The following is a 20,520-nucleotide window of genomic DNA, read 5'->3' on the forward strand; positions in this document are numbered from 1 at the left end:
TTCCTCTGGTGTAAGATAAAGGGATTGGGCTCAGTGGCCTGGAGGGTCCATACCATTTGTAAATCCCTGATCCTCTGGGCTGTCAGCTTATACTCTGACAGGAGACAACCCTGGAGTCAGCCTCAAGCACTTAACACTTCCTGGCTGTGTGACCCTGGGCAAGTCACTTGACCCCAACTGCCTCAGAAAAAAGAAAAAAAGAAAAAGAAAAAAAGAAAACTGAGCTCTTGCTGCTTCTCTTGGCATAGAGGAAAAGAAACATATGTACATGCACTGGTATACACACACACACACATTGACTTTTTTTTTTCTCCTTTCAGATTGGGAAATGAAGCCTGAGGCTAAGGAGGCCTTTTCAAAACAGGGCATGTATGTGAAAGAGTCTTTACCAGAGAAACTCAAGAGCAATGAATCCTGGGATTGTACATTGGGACAAGTGTGGAACTATGATGGGAGGTTCAAGAAACCACGAGGTAGCCAAGAGAAAGCATCAAGGGAAGTAACAGTCCTGCCCAAGAAAATACCCAGTGAGGTGAGAAGCCAGGCAGGTAATTTGGGGAGGAGTTTTGGACAGATGTCACTTCTCGTTGCACAACAGAACATGGCTACAAAAAAGAGTCTCCATCAGTGTGATACAGAAGGAAATGGCTTTAAACAGTATTCAGAACTAATTAAATATAATAGACTTTCCCCAGGGCTTAAACCTTATAAATATGAATACATTAAAGCTTCCAATTCCAATTCACACTTTATCCAATATAATCGAATACCTCCCGTAGAGAGAATCTCTGGTTTTGACGAGTTTGGCAAAACTTTCCAACAAAAGAAGCACCTTATCCAACCTCAGATAAATCATGCTGGACACAAAGTCTATAAATGTGGCGAATGTGGAAAGTTCTTCAGACAGAGCATGCACCTGATTCAGCATCAGAGAATTCACACTGGAGAGAAACCCTATAACTGCAACGAGTGTGGGAAGGCCTTCAGGCAGAAAATTCACCTGATTCGACACAAAACACTCCATAGTGAAGAGAAGCCCTTCAAGTGCAGTCATTGTGGTAAATGCTTCAGTGACAGTTCGTCCCTCAACGTGCACCAGAGGATTCACACGGCAGAGAAGCCCTACCACTGCAACGAGTGCGGCAAGGCCTTCAGCCTGAGCCAGTACCTCATCCAGCACCAGCAGATCCACACCACGGAGAAGCGCTACAAATGCAGCGAGTGTGGCAAGGCCTTCAGCCTGAGCCAGTACCTCATCCGGCACCAGAAGATCCACACGGGAGAAAAGCCCTACGAATGCACCGAGTGCGGGCAGACCTTCACACAGCAGGGCAGCCTGACCCAGCACCAGAGGAGCCACGCTGGGGAGAAGCCCTACAAGTGCAGCGAGTGCGGCAAGGCCTTCGGCCGCAGCCTGTACCTCACTCGGCACCAGAGGATCCACACGGGCGAGAAGCCCCACATATGTGGCGAGTGCGGGAAGTCCTTCAACGACACCGCGGTCCTGGCTTTGCACCAGAGGATTCACACCGGAGAGAAGCCCTGCAAGTGCAACGTTTGCGGCAAGGCCTTCCGCCACACCAACCAGGTCACCCAGCACCAGAGGATCCACACCGGGGAGAAGCCTTACAAGTGCAACGAGTGTGGGAAAGCGTTCACCCACTGTGCTGGCCTCACTCACCACCAGAGGATCCACACCGGCGAAAAACCCTACAAGTGCGACGACTGCGGCAAGGCCTTCAAACAGAAAGTTTACCTCACCCAGCATCAGAGAACCCACACCGGGGAAAAGCCCTACAAGTGTGACGAATGTGGGAAGGCCTTCCGCCAGTGCTCAGCCCTGATTTCTCATAAAAGGACTCACACTGGAGAGAAACCCTACACATGTAGAGAATGTGGAAAGGCCTTCAGTCACAGCTGCAGCCTCACTCTGCATCAGAGGATTCACACTGGAGAGAAACCCTACAAATGTACCGAATGTGGCAAAGCCTTTAGCCAGAATATATTCCTTACTAGACATCAGAGAACTCACACTGGGGAAAAACCCTTTAAGTGTAGTGAATGTGGGAAAGTATTTAGCCAGAGTATGTCTCTTACCCGCCATCAGAAAACACACACTGGGGAGAAACCCTACAAATGTGATGAATGTGGAAAAGGCTTCATCCAGAAGATACAGTGTATTCAGCATCAGAAAATCCATACCGGAGAGAAACCCTAAAAATAGAGCTCATGAAAAAGGCTTCCAGTCAGTGCAGACGCATAATCATTCAACATCAAGAATTCACATCGCAATATAAAAAAGTTATCAATGTAACGAGTGTTAGAAGGCCTTTAGGTGTAGTTTGTTCCTCATCACAGCTTTCAAAATCAAAATTAACAATGTTCAAAGCTTTAGTCAGTTTTGTCACTTATGGATCAATGCTCAGATATTTATTAAGCACCCATTTTGTTTCATGCACTAGAAATACAAATACAAAAAATAAAGCCATCCCTGCTTTCCAGAAGCTTACGTGAAATAAGATGCAAGAGAACAATTTGGTACGTGAAACTGAAAAAGAAAAATAATCTTCTCTTTCCTGCAATATGCTAACTAGTGCCATCAGGTGGTAGTTGAGTTATACCCTCTTGAATAGAAAATGCATAGAGCTTAAGTCTAAAATAAGACCCCTGAAAAACATGGACCACTTGTAGAGTTAAACCTCGGATCCTGTTGCCCACGGGAACTGATACAGAACATTGACAACAGATTCAGGTGAACAAAATACAACGCAACCACCGTGATATGCAGGGGGCCACACTTAAAGGTAACTAAACTCAGATTAAATACAATAAACATTCTTAGTTCTGGACATAATACATACTCCCCTTTTTTTTGAGAGGTGAGAAATTACAGGTGTGGAATGTTGCATGTGTTGTCAAACACAGTCCTGGCTTAACATTTATTTTTTTTTCTTTGTTACAAGGGAGGGTTCTGTGAGGGTGGAGGGGTGGGAAAAAGCAAATAAGGAAATCATGGTGCTGTAAAAGGGGCACAAATAAAGCAAAATAAAACTTTCTAAAACACTGTGATTTCTTGAAAACTAAAGGGGAACTTACTGAAATTTTCATCTCCAAACTTAAATTTAGATATTTTTGAAGGAGGATATAAATAAAATATATAGATAATCGATGTCTTAAATAGATTTCATTTTCCCTGAGGTAGCTACAAGTCCAGCTCCACAACATATGAAATCCTTGGTCACATCCATTACTCTTGGTAGATACTGGCTAGTACTTGTTGCCCCATCTTTTTTTTTTTTTTAATCTTCCTCAAGTTCCCAATTCTGGAGATATGGAAAGTCTATTTAATACCCGATTGATTATCAGTGAATACAGCAATCTCCTCTCAGAGTACTTCATTAGAATGACATGATCTTCCTGTAAGACTCAGGAGACCCAAAATGAGCAACACTTTGTGAAGCTCCAGATATCCCATAAGTGGGTAGCTTTGCCACTTGCAATCATTCACAACACTTCATTGCATAAAGTTTTGTTTGGATTCATACCTCCTTTGATGCTTGTAAAGTTTTGTCCCAAACTTCAGGGGAAAAATGAGAAAAATTGAATTTAAAAGACTAAAAGAATCTAATTAAGAGGGTATACAAAACATAAACAGCAAAGAAATCATCCCTACAGATGTATTTGTGTGGTGTGATTTTGAAGGGGGTCTATCCTGGCTATGGCTCTAAAAAGAAGTCATTCCCACCATGAGTATGTAATCCCATGTATTTCCATGCCCCATGGGCTCCTCCAAGTCTGGTTCCCAGGACTCAGCCTCCCACAAGAAGACAAGTCCAAGAACTTTCCGACCATCCCACCACTGTTCTTGAGCACAGTGGCTTCTGGGAAACCAAGAGTTTGGACCTCTGACTCTCTCCATCCAAGAGTTTGGGGGTGGGAGGTGGATGCTCTTCCCCTCTCCCACTACTTCCTTCTGCCATCTCCAGGTGGACATTTCTGGGCCCAAAAGGACCGCTTCATGCTTTCTCACTCCCCTCAGCCAAAGGCCATCTCTGGTCTTTATATAACACTCTCTCTGACTCTCTCCTTTTGTCTCCCAGTCTTGCAGCAGATCTTTCTGTTGGAGGTCCAAGGTATAGCTCATGTCTATAAGGAATCTCCCATATTTTTCACATGTCAGGATTCAGTCAGTCAATAGACATGTTTGCTCTGATCACAGACACACAAAAGTCTTAATCAAAGGCCTCCGCTTTTCATCTTAAATTGTCTGAGCTTGCCCAATTATCTCTTCTATATAAGTGGCTCTCATGCGTGTTTTTTCCCCTGCAATTATGGAGTCCGTCTTTACTCTCTTCCAATTAAACAAAGGATGTAAGGAATTTAAGATTTCATTGTGCTTATAATTTGTTGAACATAAAAAAATAAAATAGGGGGCTGAGCCAAGATGGCTGAGAGTAGACAGGTCTTTGAGCTCTTCCAGGCTTCCCTCAGCTCGACACGAGATCAAGCCTCTGACCTGGATTTGGAGTGAGAGAACCCATAAATATTTGGAGTGTAATTTCCAGCAAAAGATATTTTGGAAGAACTTCGGAAAAGGTCAGTTTCAATTGGGGGGGGACAGCTCAGGACCCAGGGTGGAATGGCCTCCAATCTACTGGGAGGCTCTTAGCTAAAATACAACAGTGTTGGCTTCTCTGTCCTGGTTCAATACCCAGGGGATCAGCAGATTAGCTGTGAGACCTCCACTGCAACTACAGAAGACAAATAGTGAGCCCCTAACCCCAGCATCACAAGTTGGATGGGGCCAAGTCCACCCAGGACGGGCCATAGCCTGTAGAGGAAGAGCAAATAGTAGTTTTCTCTGATATGAGGTTGGGAAGGAGAGAGGGAAATGGCTTGAAATTCAAAATGTAACAAAATAAATTTTAAAAAAAGTTGGATTGTAGAGAATTAAAAGGAGATTTAAAGGGAAAGAAATGGAGTTACCTTCTCAAGGAATTTAGCCATAGAAGGGAGGAGACATAGGGGATGACAGCTAGCAGGGATGGATGGATCAAGTAAGGGTTTTTTGAAGATAAGGGAGAATTCGGCACGTTTGCATTTATTAGGGAAATAGACAAAGACTGAAGACAAATGAGAGAATCTAGAAAAGAGCGCAATCTGCTAGAGGAGACTGGATGAACCGGGACCAAACATGCATACAGGGAGGTTTGCCTTGGCAAGGGTAAGAGTAACCTCTGTGTAAGACAAGATGAAGGAAGAGTACAGAGAGAACATCTGGGTAATGGAAGAAGAAACTGTTGGCAAATTTCATAGGGAAATGAGAGGTAAGGTTCTCACCTAAGAAGGTGAGGGAAGAGGGAGCCATGGAAGGAAGCTCTTTAAAAAAGGAGAAAAACAGGTGGAAAAGCCATTGTGCTGAGTAAGATAGTAATTAGGGAGATATAAAGAGAATGAAAAGGAAAAAAATCAGCATTTATATAGCACCTATTATGTGTCAGGCACTAGGCTATGTTGATTATTTTTTGTTTTTATAAATATTCCATTTGACCCTTGTAAAAACCCTTGGGCAGTAGATGCTATTATCCTCATTTTTACAGATGAGGAAATTGAGGCAAACAGGCTTATGTGACTTGCCCAGAATTACAGAGCTAGTAAGTATCTGAGGCTGAATTTGAACTCAGGTTTTCCTAACTCTAGGCCCAGAGGGTCACTGTACAATCATTTCCTCATACACAAAAATATAATATATAATAATGATGACATATAAATAATATATAATAACAATATAATAATAATAAATAATATGACAATATATAAATAATATATAAAATATAATGGGGCAGCCAAGTGATACCATCAATAGCGTGCTGGGTCTGGAGTCAGAAAGACTCACCTTCGTCAGTTCATATCTGGCCTCAGATGCTTACCAGCTCCATGACCCTGGACAAGTCACTTCACCCTGTTTGCCTTAGTTTCCTCATCTGCAAAATGAATCAAAGAAGGAAATGACAAATCATTCCAATATTTTTGCCAAGAAAACCCTAAATGCGGAAGATTTGGATATGAATGAAAAGACACCAACAACAATATATAAATATGTAACACTAAAATAAATATATAAATACAATCATAACACACAGAATACATTTTTAATCATAATATTGTATACAGAGATGTATAATATTTAATAAAATAAATAAATTTTAAATTAAATAATATATCCAATAAAATAAATAGTTTGACATTCAACTTTCAAAGCTGTCCTGCCTGTTGTTCTTTTTAACCTTCCTTCTATTTTCTATTCTTTTTTTTTTTTTTTTTTAATTCTCAACAGTCTTGCTTTCCTTTTCTCTTTTTGGCTACCCTGTGCCTAGCCTTACCCTTCTTCCTACTCACCTTTCAAATTGAAAAGAAAAGAAAAAGCAATTTCTTGTCACAAATATGTATATTCAAGTAAAAAAAAAAAAGGCTTACATTGGTTGTGTCCAAAAATATGCTACACTCTGAATATTGAGTTTATATTGAGTCCATCATATATCTCTGTCGAGATCTGTGTAGCACACATCTTCAACAGGCCTCTGGAATTATGGTTCACCAGAGCATTTTCGAGTTATAGCCCATTGCCTCCTGGATTCTCAGTTTCCAATTAGAGACATAGATATTAAGGGGATCCAGACACGACTGGAGAATGAGTTATTTATATAACAGGTGTGCTTATACTGTGGCAACCTTCATAGTAAGTATCCCCTTTTCTCTAGTAGAGATCAGAGGTCATCTGAGACCATTTTTATATGGATGCCAGGTTGGTCTGGGCAGGCTCAGTTTAGATAACAGAGTCCCCTACCATGGGGGAAGGAGAGAAGGCTACTGAGCCTCCATTGATTGGCTGCTTGCATCTTTAAAACTGACCCTTTTCTGTCATCCTCCATGACCTGAGTTCTGTTCAGCAACTCTTATTTGCCACATCCAGAGGGTAATGATCCTAGTTACCCACAGCATAGGTACCATAAACTGAACCATTGGGAAGGGAAGACCTTCTTTCCCCTGGAGACATATGATTCTGCTCTGTGTTGTCTGTCCTCTCCAGTTTCAGGCACTAGAGTAATCCCCACGAGACATGAGTCATGTGGAAGCCCTGAGAAGTCGGGGTGCTTAAGGACTTGAGCCCTGGGAGAATTTTGGACCTGAAACTGGGACTATGCTCTATAAGGACAATGAAGTAGTCTCTTCCTAGAGACTGAGATATTGGCGATTATATCTTTGAGTAGATATTTCCTTGTAAAATCTCCAGTGTTGCATATTCAAACAGATATAAGACTTGTTAGCCTTAACTAGGACAGAGGTATCGAGACCTGGTAAAATACAAAATGAGGAGTAAGCACTCCAGATTTGCCAATTCTGTTCCTGCATAATAGCTATGAGACTTTAGTACAGGCCATTTGATTGTTCTGAATCTCATATTTATAATATTGTTTCAAAAGTCCATACTAAGACTTGGACTGTACATGGACATTATGCTTCATCTTAGAAATGAGACATTTATCAGAGAAACTTGCAGCTTCCTAAACCTGGATAGGGAGATCTTTCTCCATAGGTTCTTATGATGAAGACAAAGTACAACCCAGTTCGTGAAAGTCCTCAAAACAACAACAATAACAAGAAATTTCTGCTATCCTGCCCTTAAACCACACAGCCTGGGCAACTTTCCTTTTGCAACATGAGGACAATGCTACTTGTTCTAGATACTATGTCAAAGGCTCAAAATAGGATAGATAAAGCATTTTGCAAAACTTATTTTCCCATATAAATGGTGACTGTTGTTATTGTCAGGTTTTTTTTCTCACCTACTGCCTCATTTAATCCTCATAAGAATTAGGTATGTGTGGTGTGGAGCCATACACAACACAACAGAAGGGGGTGATTACAATCTGTCAGGTACTTATATTAAAATTTCAAACATATTTGCTCACTGAACTACCTCAACAAGACTGTAGTCACATGATGGTTTAATCAGAGAGTAGGCTCTATTACTTTCTATCCAAAGATGCTGCAAAACAGGCCAAAATAAAAACAAAACAAAAGTAAAACGCCATGCTGTGGTAGCCTTATGTTTTCTATTTGGACCATGATTCCCAAAGAAAAAATGTGTTGCTATACTAAGAGTATTCTTCCTCTCCCAACCAGAAATGACTCTCTAACTCAGAAGTCCTCAAAGTATGGTCCAAGGAGTCCTAAAAACTGAAAGCAAGAGATTTGCAAGGTCAAAACTATTATTATCTCATAATAATAGTAAGATGTTTTAATTTTTAATATGGTAAATATCAATAGATAAAACCTACTTAAAATAAGAGCTCTTTGAGAGTCCTCATTAATTTTTATAAAAGTAAAGGGGTTCTAAGACCAAAAAGTTTCCTAACTGCTTCTTTAATCAATCAATAATCCTTTTTTTTGCCTGAGGCAATTGGGGTAAAGTGACTTGCCCAGGGTTACACAGCTAGAAAATATTAAGTGTCTGAGGTCAGATTTGAACTCGGGGCTCCTGACTTCAGGGCTGATGCTCTATCCATTGCACCACTTACCTGCCCCCAATCAATAATCCCTAAAGATAATTAACTACTATACATTTTTCTAGCTAATAGTGTGGTACAGTGGAAAGGAGGCTGGATTTGGAGTAAGTAAATTAGTGAAATGAGTTTATATGGTAGAGAGCTTCTCTTCATCAGAAATATTCAAACAGAGACTAGATGGCCACTTACATAATAAGCAGGTTGTGGAAATATACCAGATCAGCTTGTAGGCATTTAAAAATAACAAGCAGATGTCCTAGAATTTTTCCAGGAGCTGAGGGCATGTTAAATAACAGTTTTCCCATTAATTATAACTGTATAACAATAATTTATAATTCAGAAGGTGAGTTAAATTAATGAGCTCAATTAAAAGGCATAGAAAGAGAGCTTTGGGCAGCTGTTGAGTCAGTTATCAAAGTCAATATAGCATAAAATCAGCTACACTGTAGAAGCAATACAGCAGAAAACAATACAGTAGAAACTTAAAATAATATTGATTTGATCTTCTCTCTCTCTCTCTCTCACACACACAGACACACAGGGATTAAAAGCTCATGGGTAGATGAAGCCAACATAATAAAAAGAACAAATTCTACCTAAATTAATTTACTTATTCAGTGCTATATTGATCAAACCACCAACAATTATTATGAGTTAGGGAAAAAATTTTAAAAATAAAATTCATCTGGAAAAACAAAAGTTCAAAGATTTCAAGGAACACAATGAAAAATAATTTGTGGAGGAAAGTAGTTTCATAGTACCAGATTTCAAACTACATCACAAAGTAGTAATCATTAGAACAGTCTAGTACCAGTTAAGAATAGAGTGGTAGATCAGTGGAACAGATTAGGTAAAATAGATTAGGTATACAATATATAGTAGTAAATGACCATAATAATAAGTACTTGATAAATCCAAAGATCCAAATTTTGGGGGAAAGAACTCACTATCTGACAAAAATTCCTGGGAAAACTGAAAAGCAATTTGGCAGATTAACATTACACACCATGTACCAAGATAAAGTGAAAATGGCTACACGATTAGGGTGATACAAGCAAATTAGGGGAGTACAGAAACTTTTACCTGTCAGTTCTATGGATAATTAAAGAATTTATGACCAAATAAGAGAGAGCGGATCATATGAAGTAAAATTAATAACATTGAATATACAAAATTTAAAAGGTTTTGTATAAACAAAATCATTGTTGCCAAAATTAGAAGGAAAACAGGAAACTGAGTGATGGAAAGGATATTATAGCAAGGTCTGACAAAGATCTTTCTCAAATATATATGGAACCAAAACATTTTTTTAAAGCCATTTCACAATTAATAAATGGCCAAACACACCAGTTTTCAGAAGAAATCAAGTATTTCTATCGTTATATTTTTAAAATCTCTAAATTACTATCAATTAGAGAAATGTAAATCAACTCTGAGGTACCACCTCACAGCTGTCAGATTGGTTAACATGACAGAAACGGAAAATAACAAGTGCTGGAGAAATGTGGAAAAATAGGTATACTGTTGGGAGTTCTGAACCCATTCTAGTCCAGCCATTCTAGAAAACAATTCAGACCTATGCCCAAAGGACTATCCAATTGTGCATACCCTTTGATCCAGCAATACCACTATTAGGTCTATATCCCAAAGAAATCAAAGTGAAGAGGAAAGGACCTGAATGCATAAAATTATTTATAGTGTCCCTTTTTGCAGTGGTAAAGAATTGGAAATTGAGAGGATGTCCATCAACTGGGGAATGGCTGAACAAGTTGTGGTAAACGATTGTAATGGAATACTATGGAATAATGAGCAAGATGGTTTCAGAAAAGCTTGGAGTGACTTATATAAATTGATCCAAAGAGAGCTGAGTAGAATGAATAAAACATTGTACGCAGGAATAGCAATATTGTAACAATCAACTGTGATTTAGTTACTGTCAGGGTAAGATACTAGATATTGAGGTCCTTGAAGCAGAAAGCATCACTTCTCAAGGAATTGAGACATAATAGGGAGGAGAGACATAGGATGAGAGTCTACAGGAACAGATGGAGCAAGTGAGAGTTTGTTTATTTTGGCAGAGACATAGGTGTATTTGTAGGCAATAAGGAAACAGCCAATAGATAGAGGCTGAAGATAAGTGAGAAAGTGGGGATGGTAGAGGGAGATTTGCTGGATAGAAAAGGAGCCTACCCTTGTGTGATGGAACTTTGCCTTGGCAAAGGGCCACCTTTTCATGTGAGAGGGATTAAGAAGGAAAAGTGACAGAAGCCAAGCAGATGATGGGCGATAAGAAAGGGAAATAGAGGGAGCTCTTGATAAATGGTCTCAATTTTTTCAAGGAAGTATAGGTAGGGTTCTCTCAGAGAACATGGTGGGAGAGGAATCCATGAAAAGTTTGAGGAGAGATGAAAAATAATGGAAGAATGAGTCAATTGGGGAGGTGTGAAAGGACTGCCTTGCCATAATGAGAATCCAGTTGAAATTATGTAACATAAATTTGTCGTGAATGAATTCATTTTTTTTTCTTCTCAAGCAACTTCGGCAGTATGAATAGGAATGGAGATAGTGGATTGGGTAATGCAAGTCTAAGTCTGGGCAGGTATGATCTTGGATAGAATAAAGCTGTGTAGATTTGAAATCATTCATCAAAAGGCCAAGGGAGAGAAGGAAAGAGAATATGGTGGTTATGGCCTGGAAAAGACAATGGATTCAGTTCTGGACCTGGACATTCATCTGGAAAAGTCTAACAGTCAATTGGAAATATGAGCCTGAAGGTCAGGAAAGAGGTGTTGGTTGTTCAGTTATTTTCAATCACATCCAAGTCTTATGGCCTCACTTAGGCTTTTCTTGGCAAAGATACTAGAGTAATTTGCTATTTCCTTCTCCAGATCATTTTACAGATTAAGAAACTAAGGCAAATAGGGTGAAGTAACTGGCCCAGGGTCACATAGCTAATAATTGTCTGAGGTCATACTTCAGTTTAGAAAATGAGTCTTCCTGACTCCAGGCCTAGTGCTCTATCCACTGTTTCATCTAGCTTCCCCATTAAGAACAAGAACAAGAAGAACAACAGTAGAGAACATGCAATTGGGAAAATTTAAGGGGCAACTGGAAATGTGAAACTGAAGGTTAGAAAAGAGGTTAGGACTGGAAAATGATATGAAAACCATATGTATAAAAATTGAATGCAAGGAACTAAGGAGCCCAGGAGCTGAAATAGTATAGTAGAGGGCTCAGGGAGACAAGGATGAAGGGCCTGGATGAAGATATAGCAAAGACAAAAGCATTAGTGGTATTTACATAGTGTCTTATTGTTTGCAAAGCACTGTATAACTATTATCCCAATTAATCCTGACAACCCTATGAGGTAGGTATTATCATCCCCATTTTATGCCATTGTGTGAGGCTGGACTTGAACTCATCGCCCTTTCTCCAGGGATGGTGCTCTATCCACTGAGCCTCCAAGTTCCTTCAATAGTAATACAGCAATAAGGAGCAAGGAGTTCTTTTGAGCATTGACTTGGAAGAACAACCAGCGCTGGAAATGGGGGCAACCAGAAAGCTCCCTCGTAAAAAGGTGTCAGGTTTCAATTAATACTAGAAAATAAAGGGAAAAAAGATTGAATATTAAAGCTAATGTTAAATAGGAACAGGAATTACAGAGCAGTGGAAAAGGTGGATAGTTTTAGAGTGGGATGTTGGTAAGGTTTGTTTGAAGGGAATGGGAGTATAGGAAACCCAACCTGGGGTTTGAACAATTGTAGCTGGAGTTTGAGAATCCCTGGGATAGTGAGGGAATGACAGGGTTTTAGCTGGTGGTCATTTGTTTCAATCATGCCCAACTTTTTATGGCCCCATTTGGGATTTTCTTGACAAGGACACTGGAGTGTATTGCCATTTCTTCCTTCAGCTTTTTATAGATGAGGAAACTAAGGCAAACATGGTTAAATGATTTGTCCAGGAGCACACAGCTAGATTCCAGATTTGAATTCACGAAGATGAATTTTCCTCTGTATTATATCTACTGTTCCTCGTAGCTACCCCAATAAGTTGGGGCATTTTTATCATTAAGGAATAAGTTTAGATAGTTTGTCATTGTCCAAAGAGGTTCATCCTGGGAATCCAGTTGTCCCAGATAGTCAAGATACAGAACTAATTGAAAAGAGTGTGGGAGTGGGGGAGAAGTGGATAGTTGTAGTTGGCCTGAGGAATTATCTGCTGCCCTATGGAATCAGAAGTTAATTGTAGGGGCCATGAGTAACTGAAGCCGGATGTAATGACTGCTCCAGGAAGCTCCCTGGAGAAGACAATATTGTAAAGACAAACAGTTTTGAAGGACACATTGCAATAACCACGATTACAGAAGACCCTTGATGAACTACTTACCTCTGAACAAAATTACTTAAAACTGCCGATCAACATTTTTGGACTTGGCCAATCAGGGAATTTTTACTGTCACTTTTTTTTTTTTTTTTTTTTTTACCATATACATACATACATTTTTTTTTTTACCAAATATTTGTTACCAGATTTGTTTTTCCTTTCTTCATTGAGGCAGTGGGGAAGATAGAAAGAGGATAGTTTTAACAGAAAAACATTACATTTTTTAAGTTAATGGATAGCTCCTATTTGGAAACTAATGTGATTCCTTGACTCTAGGAAGTGTAGGTTTAGAAACCAATTAATTGAACTCCTTTTTACAGCCTTATTAATAATTGACCCCTCTTATGAATAATCTTCCCATATTCTGTAGACTTCCACATGCCATTCATACAACTATCTTTTTGAAGTCTATGGCAACACTCAGAAAAATTCATTCCTTTTTCTATCATCCTAGGCAATCTCTAATATCTTAAATACAGAACAGTTATCTGATTTTGCCTGTTTTTAGATGAGCAGAATAAAGTATTGATTACAGTAATTCCCCCATCAGTAGTGTTTGAAGGTTCACAAAGGCAGAGGCAGCTAGATGCTACCGTAAGGAAAATGTTGGAACTTGGAGTCCAGAAGAAGGTTTGAATTCAAATCCTGCCTGTGACACTCATTGGCAAGATAAGAGACAATTAACCTAAGTTTCCTTCTTATTGGTAAAACAGGGATTCAAATAGCACCTATCCAGCTCACAGGATTATAGAGACCACAGGAGATAACACTGGTAAAGTATTTAGCAAAACTTCAAGTGCCATATCAACATTAGCTACAAAGTATTGTTTTTACATTAGGAAACCATGAAGATTTTGACTGCTTAGGAAAACAGACTCACTGACTGACTGTTGGTCATACAGTAATGGTCAGAGTGGGAATACAAAACCAAATTAACTGGTTACAAGTAGAGCTGTACTCTGGCTCTCCCCAGTAAAATTTTGCTTTTCCACCATTCCACATCAAATGGCTGACTCAAACCAGGGAGCTATTTATAGTCATGAAAGTTTTATCAAAAAACTGTCAATCCATGCTGCCCCTTTCATTTGTGAAGCCCATGTTTAAAATTCAAATTTGGGACAATTTTTACTACAAACCTAGTTTGTCTATATCTTTTTATGATCCTAACTCTATTCTTCCAAGCTTTGTTGTCTTCTGAAAATGTGATGTTTATCATCTGTGCATCAAATAACTGAGATCAATATAGTCTTAACATTATATAGTACATAACCATATTCAGAGATTCCTCCTTCTTCTTATATATGATGAAGAAACTTTCCCTTCTCAGATGTTAAACAATGGTCCAGGATGTTGTGTCTTGCTAGTATTATTATATTAATGAAAAAGATAGGCGAATCATTTCTAAAATAGAGAACTAACTCAAAACTTATAACAATGTAAGTCATTCTCCAACTGATAAATGGTCAAAGAATATGAACAATTTTTAGACAAAGAAATTAATGCCATTTCTAATCACATGAAAAAAATGCTCTACATCATTCTTCTATTAGGAAAATGCAAATTAAGACAACTCTGAGGTACTTCATATCTCTCAAATTGGCTAAGATGATGAATGTTGGAGGTGCCGTGAGGAAACTGGGACACTAATGCATTGTTGGAGTTATGAAATGATTCAACTATTCCAGACAACAATTTGGAACTATACCCAAAAGGCACCAAGAATGTAAAGGCACTCTTGGACCCAGCAGTGTCTCTATTGGGTCTGTAACCCAGAGATCAGAAAAGAAGGAAAAGGACCTACATGTGCAAAAATGTTTGTAGCAGCCATTTTTGTAATGGTGAGGAACTAGAAACTGAGTGGTTGGGGAATGGCTGAATAAATTATGGCATATGAAAATAATGGAATATTATTGTTATATAAAAAAAGAACGGCCTGATTTCAGAGAAGTCTGGAAAGAATTACATGAACTCATGCAAAGTGAAGTGAGGAAAACCAAGAGAACATTGTACACCGTAATGAGATTATGTGATGATCAACTGTGATATCCTTGGCTCTTTTCAACAATGAAGTGACTCAAGGCAATTCCAATTGACTTGAGATGGAGAGAGCCATCCACATACAGAGAACTAAGGAGACTAAAAATGGACCAAAGCATAGTATTTTCACCTTTTTGTTGTTTGCTTTTTCTTTTTTTTCTCTTTTGATCTGATTTATTTTTTTACGTAAAATGACAAATATATACATGTTTAGAAGAATTTCATGTTTAACCTCTATTGAATTGCTTGCTGTCTGGGGAGGGAGTAAGGGGAGGAGAAAAATTTAGAACACAAGGTTTTGCAAAGGTAAATGTTGAAAATTATCTTTCCATGAATCTGGAAAAACAAAATACTATTAAAACCTCAAAAAAAGAAAAGGCAGAGTAGAAAACTCTCCAGGAACCCAGTAAGACCTTGGTTTAAGACCTTAATCTCTCAGTGTCATCAAGTAACTCTCTCTGAGTGTAAAGTTAAAGTCTATGTACTGAGCTGCTTTGGTAAAGAGAATTCTCAATACCAATTAAAATCACAGGTCCTCTCCCTATACCTATCATTGAAATTTTTCTATATGTGCCCAGCCCAAATTTTGTGGTATAAATTCTTGGTATAATGATAGCAATCTTCCTGAACCTGAGCATTCATTCCCCAACAAGCCTTTTGTGATTACCTTCTTTGGCATTCTCTTCGTCTCCAAAGGAATGCTTCCCACACCGGCTGATGGTCTAGGGGCTCTGGTTTGAGTCTTCAAATCAGAACTCGTGTCAATTCTTTTTTTTTTTTATTAAGTCCAAAAATAACCAACAAAAAACAGTCAAACAAACATACAAAACATTGGTAGAAACAAATGAACATACAAAAAACAAGCAAAGAAAATAATTTTGTTTTGCATCTCCTTCCAGTCCGGCCAGAAGTATTTTTTTTTTTTGGCACCTGTCTTAAGCTAAACAGCTTCCAAACCATGAGACTAGACAATTCTAAAGACAAACTAGAGCTATAGTTTTATTTTTCTATAAAGGCCTGTCTTTAGATCCAAGTTACCTATAGCCAAGAACCCACTAACTCACACTCCACTTCTAAATTTTTAGCTAGCTCTCGGCATCTTCTTCTTAATAATTTCTTTTAACCCCTTTGTTACCATAAGTTAACACTTCATCTATATTTCACTTATTTCCTCACACTAAAATGTTAACTACTGAATGTTTTAGAAAGTGATAAATGGATCCCCTTTTTTGCTTCAAAAAATATTTTCATTTTGAAGACATTATTTTAGCTAAATACCTGTGTACTTTCCGGTGGGCCTTATGCGAACCTACAATCTTCAGATGGCAATAGTCTATTACCAGAAAAAAGCATGTAGCAAAATAACTGGACTGTTTCATAAACTACTGAACTGGCATACATTTACATCACCAAATAACCCTTGTGTGGAATATGAACTGAAAACTACAATGAAGGCTCCTCATATTCATGGTGAGAAACTCTGATGGGATTTCTCTCTAGTACAGATTCTCTGATGTATATATAATAAGGCTTCCAGTTGGACTAAAGGCTTCTTTATGATATATATGTATAGGGTCTCACTAAAGAATGGATTCTCAGATGTTGAGTAACCTGGTTCGTGTGGTGAAAGGCCATTCCACAAATACTACATCATAAACTATACTTATGAGTTTTTCCCCCAATAACATTTCTGAATTGACTAAAGGCTTTCTCACATTCATAGTAATAATAGCATTTTCCTCTTCAGCATTAAATTTTCTACTGCTGAGATGGGAGTCAGACTGAAGCTAACTATCAACCTCTATACCCAGATTTCCAGCTCTTCAAAATCTCTTGAGAATAATGTAGACATGTATCAAGAACATTCTTGATGAAAGTAGAAGAAAGAAATAAGCAGGTTTTAAAAACTTCTATTCTATAGCAGAACTACATCTTTACAATCACACAACTGACTGAAAGGTCCAGAGAATACTAAGGTCTCCCTGTGTTTACTGGTCATTATCTAAGGGTCTCCCACACATATATCACAATCATGAGAATCTTTGGGAGACACAACAAAAAGGAGCACATTCAACAGTGGCCAAACAAGGTGTTTGCCAAAGCTGTCTGTTTAACCTTGGTCCCTTGGAATCCCTGGTTTTCTTTAAATCTTATCTCAAATGCCACCTTCTGCTGGAAGGATTTCTTGATCCCTTCTCCTGCCCCAGCTTCTACTGCTTCCATCCCAAAAATTGTCTGTTCTATCATATATTGTACCATATACATGTGTCTGTATGCCCTTGTCTCCCCCAATAGAATGTAAATTCCTTGAGGGCAGGGACTGTTTCATTTTTGTCTATCTCAATTACCTAGCACAGTGCCTAAGAGGCACATAGTAGGCACTTAGCAAATGCTTGCTGACAATGATGTCTATCTCAAAGTCCAAGTTCAAGAAGGATTCCCAATAGATGGTGAGGTCCTCCAGATACTCCTGTTTGTAGGATATACTAATTACAGCAATCCCTGACATATTGCAGGTCCTCTTAAATGAGATTCAAAAGAAATTTACTTAACAATCCACACAGTGAATTTTGGAATATTGGCTACATTTACCCTCCACCATTATTTCTTTGATATTGTTGACTGAGGTATCCCTGCCAATTGAAGGATTACTCACATTAACTGCAATTACAGGGTTTTCCCTCTATTATGGATTCTCTTATGGTGCTTTAAGGCTGAGACCTGTTTGAAGGCTTTACCACATTCATTACATTTATATGGTTTCTCTCTAGTATGAATTCTCTGATGCTTTGTAAGATAAATATTTTGGTTGAAGGCTTTTCCACATTCACTACATATAAAAGGTTTCTCTCCAGTATGAATTTTCTGATGATTAGTAAGGGTTCCCTTCTGACTGAAAGCTTTCCCACATTCCATACACATATAGGGTTTCTCTCCAGTATGAGTTCTTTCATGGTGACTAAGTGCTGAGTATTGCCTGAAGTTCTTACCACATTTATTACATGTATAGGGTTTCTCACCAGTATGGATTCTCTGATGTTGAGTAAGATAAATATTCTGGTTGAAGGCTTTCCCACATTCGCCACATTTATAGGGTTTCTCTCCGGTATGAATTCTCAGATGGGTTGTAAGGCTTCCACTATGACTAAAGGATTTTCCACATTCCATACATGTATAGGGTTTTTCTCCAGTATGAATTCTGAGATGTTGAGTAACCTGGTTCATGTGGCGGAAAGCTTTTCCACAAACAGGACATTTACAAGATTTCTCTCCAGTATGAATTTTCTGATGCGCGGTAAGGCTTCCCCTATGACTAAATGATTTTCCACAGTCAGCACATTTATAGGGTTTCTCTCCTGTATGAATTCTCTGATGCTGAGTAAGATAAATATTCTGATTGAAAGATTTTCCACATTCACTGCATTTGTAAGGTCTCTCTCCTGTATGACTTCTTTGATGCTTAGTAAGACTTGCCTGATAAGTGAAGGCTTGACCACAATCACTGCATTCATACGGTTTCTCTCCAGTATGAATTCTCTGATGCTGAGTAAGGGTTCCACTGTGACTAAAAGCTTTTCCACATTCTGAACAAATATATGGTTTCTCTCCAGTGTGAGTTCTCTCATGGTGAGCAAGAGCAGAATATTGCCTAAAGGCCTTACCACATTCACTGCATGGATAAGGCTTTTCTCCAGTATGAATTCTCTGATGCTGAGTAAGACTTCCACTGTGACTGAAGGCTTGCCCACATTCTTTGCACTCATAAGGTTTCTCTCCAGTATGAATTCTCTGATGTAAAGTAAGGGCTGAACTGTCATTGAAAGATTTTCCACAATCTCCGCAAATGAAGGGTTTTTCCCCAGTGTGAGTTCTCTGATGTCGAATAAGATACATACTCTGTCTGAAGGCTTTTCCACATTCACTACATTTATAAGGTTTCTCTGCCGTATGAATTCTCTGATGTAGAAGAAGTGGTGAGCTGTCACTAAAGCATTTACCACACTGATTACATTTAAAGGGTTTCTCCCCAATATGAAGTGTTTTGTGTCGTGTGAGGTGAATTTTTTGTCTGAAAGCTTTTCCACATTCAGTACAATTATAGGGTTTCTCTCCAGTGTGAATTCTTTGATGTAGAGCAAGTGACCAACTATCACTAAAGCATTTGATACAGTGATTACACTGATAAGGTTTCTCCCCACTATGAAGGGTCTTGTGTCGGATTAGGTGCATTTTTTGTCTGAAGGCTTGTCCACAATCACTACACTTATAAGGTCTCTCTCCAGTGTGGATTCTCTGGTGTTGAATAAGGTGCATACTTTGTCTGAATGCTATTCCACATTCTCCACATTTAAAGGGTTTCTCTCCAGAGGGAATTCTAGTATGTTGAATAAGATGTCTCCTTTGTGGGAAGCTTTGTCCTAACTCATCAAAATCATAAGATTTCTTTCCGTTAGGTAGTCTGTAATATCGAATAAGGTCTGAGTGATAATTGAAAGCTTTGCTACATTCATTATACTTATAGGATTTCTTCCCAAATGCAATTCTATTGCGCCTTACAAGCTCTGAATACTGTTTGAAGTTATTTCCACGTGTGTCATACTTATGAAGAGTTTTTTTAATAGTAACACTCTCTTGTGAATCAGTGATTAACATCATACTGAAACTTCTCCCAAATGTATTACATTCTTGATCATTCATTTCATTGGAAATGTTATTGTCAGTGATTGTTACTTGTTTAAAATCTTCCTCATAGCAGCTGAGCTGCTTCCCAAACATAGCATCATATTCCCAGATCTGTTCCAACTTAAAGTCCAAGGGAACATTCATCTGGAGGCTTTCCTGCAATGATTCTTCCATAGGAATGTCATCCTTTGAATCCAAGTCCATGGACGCAGATATAGTATCATTATCTGAAAAAAAAAAAAAATCAAGATATTTAGATAGATGAATGGGAAGGGAAGGAGGGAGGGGCGGAGGAGGGAGGGAAGAAGGAAAGAAGGAAGGAAGGAAGACAGATAGGTGTCTCTTGAGGAAAAGGAAACTTAAGAATAAACTCTTTCATGGAGGACATTTTTCTGAGGGCAATTACTGAAAGATGTATCTATTAAACAATATCCAAAGACAACACAGTGTATTCCAAGCTTGGGGCATGGCCTAGGCAAAAACACAGAAGTAGGAGACAGAACTCCAAGTTTGAAGAACAATTTTTAGTTCAGTCTGAGTAAAATATAGATTGTATGAAAATGAGTAACATAAAATAAGGCTGGAAAGCTAGGTTGAAGGCAACCCAAGCTCGGAATGCACTCCTTCCCTGTTTTTACCTTTCACTTTCCTTCTTTTCCATCAAGGGTCAACTTTAAGAACAACTATCTCCATGAACCTTGATTTGATCTCTCCAGGAATTAGTGTTGTTTATCGCTTTGTATTTACTTTTTTTTTTCCTACCCTATCTCTCCCTCAGTAATATGAATAGTCTTGAAGACACAGACTGTTTCCCTTTTTTTCTTTATATCCTCAGTTCCTAGCACAA

The 20,520-nt window shown here is 38.6% G+C and overlaps 2 protein-coding genes across 2 annotated transcripts in view; one reads left to right on the forward strand and one right to left on the reverse strand.

Annotated features, from left to right (window-relative positions):
• LOC100918721 (zinc finger protein 345) overlaps positions 1-3,061 on the forward strand; it is a 31,845-nt gene extending 28,784 nt beyond the window's left edge. The window contains 2 exon segments of the mRNA XM_012545788.3: positions 321-2,185; positions 2,188-3,061. Of these exon segments, the coding sequence (XP_012401242.2) occupies positions 321-2,185; positions 2,188-2,514 (2,192 nt within the window). The 3' untranslated portion in view covers positions 2,515-3,061.
• Positions 3,062-15,346: 12,285 nt separating this feature from the next.
• Positions 15,347-20,520, reverse strand: part of LOC100919242 (zinc finger protein 91) — a 54,473-nt gene continuing 49,299 nt past the window's right edge. The window contains exon 13 of the mRNA XM_031961710.1: positions 15,347-19,900. Coding sequence (XP_031817570.1) covers positions 17,658-19,900 — 2,243 coding nt within the window. The 3' untranslated portion in view covers positions 15,347-17,657. The remainder of the gene's footprint in view (positions 19,901-20,520) is intronic.

Source organism: Sarcophilus harrisii, chromosome 3 (genome assembly GCF_902635505.1).
Source record: "Sarcophilus harrisii chromosome 3, mSarHar1.11, whole genome shotgun sequence".
NCBI lineage: Eukaryota > Metazoa > Chordata > Mammalia > Dasyuromorphia > Dasyuridae > Sarcophilus > Sarcophilus harrisii.